Genomic DNA, 7,771 nt, shown 5'->3' with positions numbered 1-7,771 from the left:
CATCTCTATATTAAGTTAGGTTTTCTTTTCCATTTTACAAGTGTATACAACCTCTTTAGTTTCAACAAGTTAGGAAATACAACAGTTCTCAATTTTTTTATTATATTTCTTCATTGCTCTTGTGGTATTTTGACCAACATAAGCCTAAACTTGGAAGGTGGGTGATCATCACCAAATTTATATTTTGGATTCAAATATAACTTCCATAATGCTTGTAATTAAATGTTTTGTATATTGAAATAGAAATGAGTTTTCAAAGATACAAAAACATACAAACACTAGAGAAATTGTACTTTGTTAATTTGTTATAAATGTCCCAAATACTACAAGCATTTTGAAAATTTTATACATCAAAATGTACAAATCATTCTATGAGAAACAACAAACCCGCATTTTCTCGAAATGCAATCAAAGCATAAATAAACAGAAAAAACAAAAAACTCAAAAGTAAATCAACATTTTATAGAACTCCAAACAAAGCACAAGCCCAAAATAATAACAATTAAAAATGTATCGTGAGCCTTGAGAATACAAAGGATCTTGCTTTCGGTGACATTCCGATCTACAATGGTGCCAGATCACAGGAGTGTTGAAATTTGGGCACACAGCGCTGGCGTCAAGGTGGGGCAGAACAGAGAGAGAGAAAGGAGTTAGATGAGAAAGAGAGAGCGACTGAACTTGAAATGGGAGATTGACCTTCGAGAATATTAGACGCCGATAATTATTCCACATGTTCACTGAAAACTTCTTAAAGAAATCTTCAACACCTTTCATGCATATCGAAGTACATAACTACTCATGTCCCAAATAAAGAAAGACACAAGTTTTAGACACCAAATGACACAATACAAAAATCTAACATATCTTTTAATCTTATCCCTTGTGAATCAAAATCTTGGATCCGCCACTATACTCATATATGGATAAGGTTAGCATAAAAGTGAGTATGTGTATGCTGTGTACTAGGGTATTTTCCTTTGGCAAGAAAGTCCAGGAGTTGGTATGCTCACAAAGAAAAAATAAAGGAAAAATTTCACATACCTCCTCTCAAACTACAATTCAATTGATAATGTCTCCCCAAACTTTCAATTAGGACAATGCCCCTCTCCCAAGCTACCAAAAAGTAGTCAATGTCAGCTCTAAGCCCAGCAAATAGACAAAAATAAACAAAAATATTTTTTAATAAGACAAAATACCTCTATAAATTAGAAAAAAAAACTAAAAACTAAAAGAAATAGAAAAAAGAAAAAGAAAAAGAAAAATGTAAAATCCAAGGGGTGGCTTGTTCTACGTTTCCTCTGAGAACGAGAGGTTCTTGGCACCACCACTTTTACCACATTTCCTCAATATCATTATCAAATTGACATTGCTTCCAAAACTCCAAATCTGATATGTCAGACATCAAAAGCTCCCCATATCAAAGGCCATTGGAAAGTTGCACAAATTTTCATCATCCACATTAGTGATTGCCATGTTATTTAATAATTTTTTTGTCTAGAAAGGTTTCTGGTACCACGCTAGTGTTTAGATTTTCGACTTCGAGCAGCTGTGTAATATCCCAAAATAATAATAATAATAAAAACAATAATTGACAAAATAGTAGTTAGCACATAATATGTAACTAAAGCCTTTTTACTAAAAGTATACTTGTATTATTAATTTACAAAATAATAACAATAATAAACAATAAACCTTGATCGAACATTCGACCCGTCTTTGGAACGTTCGATATGGACCCCTACTCGAACGTTCGAGGCGGACCCCTTTTTTCGTGCTCAGAGACAGTACATCGAATGTTCGAACCATCTTTAAAACTTTTAATGTGGACCCCTGTCCTTGTTCAAAATAGTACACCAAACGTTCAACCTTGACTGAAAAGTAATTTTAACCTACTATCCACCTCATTCAGCCTTATCTCATTCAAATCTTCATCTATTTAAACCACCTTACACCCTTTAGATGTCTCCACACCCCCATGCATCCTTGCTACCTTATTGCTTGAGTGAGAGATAAATCTTAGAGAGAGAAGATGTGATCTTGGTGTGGTATAACTCATTGAGGTAAACCTGAACTTTAAAATGGTTTTTCATGTTGTAAGTATCCTAATCATATGTTGTAATGAGTCTCAATCGTACCATAATATATTCATAATTCATCTCTCTTTAAAAATGAATATGTTCTAAAAAGTTAGGATTTTACACTTTTTTTATTCTTTTTATAAACTCTCACGTTGGTATGATTTAACATGTTGTTATTAAGTTATTTTGAGCATTGGTTACAAGGTTAAATGATCTGGATTTGAACTTTTAGTTTTTCATGCATTATGGTACCTCTCAAATGTTCGCTGCATTTGATCGAACATTTGACCTTTGCTGGTCGAACGCTCAACCTCGATACCAAACGTTCGACAGTGGCCATAAATGGTTAATAAGAATTTTAATGATAGGTTGGAGTGCTAAGTTTGTATTTAGGGTTTTTACACATAGGTTAGAACTCTCGTTAAATTATGTTAATATTAGGATATGTTTCGCAGTACTAAAAGTTCGACATGTCTGAGCCTTTGGATGAGCATTTGAGGTAAGTGAATACTTACAAAATTGGTATCGTTTTAACGTGTGACATGTGAGTGGACAGAGCATGCTTTATTTTTCATAACTCTATGCCATGAGTCTACTGTTTTTACACTACTTCACGATGAGTATTACTTAATTTACAATGATAATAAATAAACAATATTTGTATCGTATGACATAGTACACTGGTACGTGTGGTAAGACGACCATGGGCTTACTATATAACCTAAATTTATTTATATATATGTGTAGCATGTAAACTATTAGTGCTTGTCATTGTGATTATGTTGCATCAATTATTTAAAATAAACTGTTTTTTATCTGGCATAATGACGGAGGCAACACACACACCATTTTTAGAAATATTAAATGCTCATTGTATTACTGGTCTTGTAATTATTTATTTACTAAGTTGTGGGCTTAAACAATTATTTTTCTTCCACTGTAAAATACCTCAGTGTTTTACAGATTAGGAGGTTACATATTGGTAGAGTGAAAAATTCCCTGGGAAGAAGACGCTAAGCAGAAGGCTTATATTGTTCGGTTGGGGTAAATAAAATTTCATTATCATAGTAATGTTTGTTTCAAGGCTCTGAGTTTATGATTGATGATACGTGATTATGCCATGTGGATTTATTAATAAAAATCTCATATGATGATTTTTGCTTCCATATGCCTTTTTACTCTGAAAAATGCAAGGTTAATGCCTCTAGTAAATTACCAGTTAATTGAACTTAAGGAAACGTTAATAACTCTCAAAGTTAAGTAAATACAATTACCTAATTTGGGGGTGTTATAGGCTATGAGGCAACTAAAACCTTAGTGAACTTTGATGCCTTCGCTCTGATTAAACTGGACTCCACCAATACCGTTGAACCAATTGGGGTTTTAACAGAATGATTGGTCTTGGGTTTTCTTTTTGATGTTATTGTTAAAATGCTTTAATTGTTATGGATAGTTCCTGATTTCATATTTGTTCGCCTTTGAAGTCTCCTAACTATTAGGGACCATTTACAAACCCTGAAAACCGAAAAATTTAACTTTTGCAGAATCCACAAATAAGCTAGCTGGCAATAAGTTTTGGTGATGATATTTAAGTTAAGGTTCTATGCATCCAAAGTTATTGGGGTAATTACATTTTCCCTCCATCAACTACCGGTCATTGTCAACATGCCCCCATGAACTGACACTTCGACCAAAAAAGAGCATTAAACTACCATCTTTACACACTTTGGCCCATTCCGTCAGTCTAATTCATGCAAAGACTTAAATGACCTAAATACCCTCATCTTAAAAAAAAATAAATAAATAAAGGAAAAGGGGGTGGCCGGGTGGCATGCGAGTCACCCCCAGAGGTGGCTTCGGCCACCTCTGGGGTGTCTCGCGGCTACCCTGGAACCAGGGGTGGCTGCACGGCCACCCCAGAATCAGGAGTGGCCGCGCGACCATCCCAGCTTATCTCTAGGGTGGCCGTGCGGCCACCCCAAAGGCCGTAGGTGGCCCGCGAACCACCCCTAAAGGTGGTTCTGGCCACCCTAGGTTCTGGGGTGGCTGTGCGGTCACCCCTTAGGCCGGGGGTGGCCGGAGCCACCTCTGGGGGTGGTTCGCGCGCCACCCCTTTAGGTTTTTTTTTTTTTTTTTTTTTTAAAAAAATATTAATTTTAATATTTTTTTATTAATTACTGTAGAGGGCATTTTGGTCTTTAAATCAAAATTAACAGTAAAAAATGGCATATTCTATCCAAATTAACGGGATTCCCTGACGGAATGGGCCAAAATGTGTAAATATGGTAGTTTGATGCTCTTTTTTTGGTCGAAGTGTCAGTTTATGAGAGCATTTTGACAATGGCTGGTAATTGATGGGGAAAAATGTAATTACCCCAAAGTTATTTGACAAGTAGCCCATTTGACCAAAGGGGTTGACCGAGCCACCCCCGGTTTCCCCCCCCCCCCCCCCCCCTCCCTCTTTTTTTTTCTCTTTTCTTTTTTTCAAAAAAAATAGTTTTAGTTTTTTTATTTTTTTTTAAAATAATTTTTAGAAGTCTTTATTTTTTTTATTAAGGGTATTTTCGTCATTAGGGAGGACATTGACAACTTTTTGGTAATTTGAAATGAACATTGTCCAAATTGAAAGTTTGGAGGGACATTGTCAATTAATTGGTAGTTAGATGAAAATAAATGATCTTTTTCAAAACTTAAACAAATGCAAGGGTCAGGTTTAGCAAAAGGTAGCTCGCATTTATGGCCAAACAAAGGAATGATCAACCCCAAGGAGTTTGCTTGGTGGAAGCATGAGACTCTGTATGTTCCACATGGTCTCAGGTTTGAAATTTACTAAGTGTAAACTGGCTCTTGGGGCTAGCCCAGTTGCGGAGCCAGGTTTTAGTTCAAGGGGGTCGAGATTTTTTTATTTTTTTAACGAATGTAAAAAACTTTAAAATGGAACAAAAATTGATTAAAAAAATTAAAGAATATAAGTAACGAAATAAATAAGCAATTCAACAAAAATTTAATTATTGTTTTAAACATATAAATGTAACTTACAATTTATTTTACCACACAACGTCAGTTTCATATATATTCATAAACAATTAAATTTAAGAACAATTATAAAAAAAAAATAGCAATCTAAATATAAAGAATAATTAATTTTAATTTAAATATAAAAGCTTAATCAGTATAAAATTTTGATTACATGTTTAAAACTTTTTTAAAAAGGAGTAGAAAGAAATTGATATGAATTTTGGAAGGCTTGAAGTAAGAAGAAACCACTAAGATTTATTTATTTTATTTTATTAAGAAAGAATAGCTGAGTTGGCAAGCCATATCTCCATGTTGCTGCATCATGTGAGTCATGGCAATTGAAGAAATGCATGCAGTTGTACTTCGTACTATTTAACTCAGTTTTAATCAAGTAAAAAGGCATTATGCGAATTATTCCAAAGCTTTTTGTGTTGGAGGATAAATGGCCCCTTGAAGGCCAAAGCAGTCAGAACATTAGTTAAACGATGCGTTCGGGATTTATTTAAACCATCGTTTTTGGCAAAACAAAGCTAAAACTATGAGTTTTGGAAAAAAAGAAAAAGAAAAAAAGGATTTCGTCTTCAACCTCTTCTTCCTCCAACCTTCGTATGACCTAATTATCAGAAGGTCTCAAACAATGGCAAAGAGAAAGTCACAGCGACGTATCCCGGTCTTCTTAAAAAATATTTTGCCTCGGCCCCTGATCATAAGTGGTTGATGGTGGTTAACCAAGGCAACTAGAGAAATTTGTCCCCTCTCAACCCTCTTCCCTCCACCCCTGGGCCAGCTGTTTTGGCAAAGCTTGCGACTTAACTGGTTCATACTGAGAGAGGTGTGAGACATGAGTTTTGGATTTATCTAATGGGCTAGAAGTGAGTACACGAATTAAGTAGCCCTACTTTAAAGGAATTTTTGGTCATTAAAAAAAATGGTTAAATACCTTATTGGTACCTGTGGTTTGATAATTTTATTTTTTGCCCCTACTGCTTTCATTTGTGCATATCACAGATGGTAGATGGAGGTAGGACCTCCATTCATTTTTTCGTCCAAAACTAACATCTGGCCATGTCATCGGACAAGTATCAGTATAATAATGCGAGACCTATCTTCAAATGCAACGTCAGGGCTGACTTGGAATTTCATTAAACATATAATGCTTGATCTTGAATATTGCATTAAGCTTCCTATTGTAGGTTCTGGAACACGAGGCATCATCATGAATTATTGACAAGCACTAATCAAATTTGGTTCTAACTCTTTATTTTATGTCTGGTTGAATTTCTATACAATCATTGTTTGACATCTATGAGGACCATTAAATATTAGTACATATTTTCTGCTAATTGTTCGTAATTTATTTGACTCAATCGTTCAAGACACAAGGAGAGTGAGAGATTACTTCTGAAAACGTGGTGTATTTCGAAGGTGTCTGTTTGCAAATTATACAGCACGACCTTTGCATGCCTTACCTGCTCTTATTATAGTCCTCCATCATCATAACATGAAATAATCCAGTGCAGATTACTCATTGAATATTTTTTTTTAAAAAAATCAATATCAGGCTTGGATAACCGGTTTCATCGGATAACCGGATAACCCCCGATTTCGGAGCCGGTTCCCGGTTATTGGCCAATATCCGAGAACTAATAACTGGGAACTGGCTCCTGGTTTACACCCCTACTTCCTGAAGTCATGATTTTCTGTCCACAAACTTAATAGAAACCGTTAAGTTGCCACGTCAGTCCAATAAAAACGTGACACGTGTCACTCTTAATAAATAAAAAACAATCTATTAAAAATTAAAGACTTTAGATTTTATTGATTTTTTTTAAAAAAATAAAAAATAAAAAAATGAAAAAAGGGAGTTTAGGGGTGGCTTGTTACCTCCCCCATGAGCCAGGCTGCCTCCCCAATGGGATAGGAGTGGCCGCCTTTGGGAGTGGCTCACAGGCCACCTCCCAAAGGGGGGTGGCCGGCAGCCACTCCTAAGCCTTGTTTTTCAAAAATAAGATTTGAAATTTAAAATTTTTAATATATTAATATTTTTTTTTTATTAAGAGTGAAACGTGTCACGTTTTTAATGGACCGACGTGGCAACTTAACAGTTTTTGTTAAGTTTGTAGACAGAAAACGACTTCATGAAGTACTTTGTAATTTAGCCTACCATAGGAACCTTACAATTATTTTTTATACCACAAAAGTAATTTTTGTAATTTAGGTCGACTATAGACTAATAACGCAATTTTTCCTAAATTTTTTTCAAATGCTTAGAGATCAGTATGGTTTGACAGTACAAGAAAGACCTCTAAATCGCTGATATATATACATGGAGAGAAAGAGCCGCCCATGCAATCAAAAGAAAATTAAAAGCAGCTTTATCCAGTCGTTGGACTTTGACTGTCTATATAAATAATTTTTTGTTTTTTGTTTTTCCCTTCTTTCCTCATCTTCACTTTACGTGTGACAATAAAACACCGTATTCGAACCCTAATACTTACTCTCTTTATCCATTTATCCAATATTACCCATCACCAACAGTAAGCAATCGAGAGAGTGAGAGAGATGAGGAACCCATCATCATCATCATCATCAGGGACGACGTACAAGACACCATGTTGTAGCAAAGTGGGGATAAAGAGAGGGCCTTGGACTCCAGAGGAGGATGAGATTCTAGC

The 7,771-nt window shown here is 35.2% G+C and overlaps 1 protein-coding gene and 1 long non-coding RNA gene across 2 annotated transcripts in view; one reads left to right on the top strand and one right to left on the bottom strand.

The window, feature by feature from the left end:
• Positions 1-320: 320 nt before the first annotated feature.
• LOC133872477 (uncharacterized) overlaps positions 321-7,771 on the bottom strand; it is a 33,296-nt gene continuing 25,845 nt past the window's right edge. The window contains exons 2-3 of the long non-coding RNA XR_009901040.1: positions 1,042-1,113; positions 321-610 (exon numbers count right to left, since the gene is read on the bottom strand). This is a non-coding gene — a long non-coding RNA (uncharacterized LOC133872477). The remainder of the gene's footprint in view (positions 611-1,041; positions 1,114-7,771) is intronic.
• The window catches only part of LOC133872558 (transcription repressor MYB5-like), a 776-nt gene continuing 663 nt past the window's right edge, over positions 7,659-7,771 (top strand). The window contains exon 1 of the mRNA XM_062310118.1: positions 7,659-7,771. This exon is cut by the window's right edge and continues 186 nt beyond it. Coding sequence (XP_062166102.1) covers positions 7,659-7,771 — 113 coding nt within the window.

Source organism: Alnus glutinosa, chromosome 7 (genome assembly GCF_958979055.1).
Source record: "Alnus glutinosa chromosome 7, dhAlnGlut1.1, whole genome shotgun sequence".
NCBI classification, from domain to species: Eukaryota; Viridiplantae; Streptophyta; class Magnoliopsida; order Fagales; family Betulaceae; genus Alnus; species Alnus glutinosa.
The sequence above is the reverse complement of the archived record's forward strand: the minus strand, read 5'-3'. Positions and strand labels throughout refer to the sequence as shown.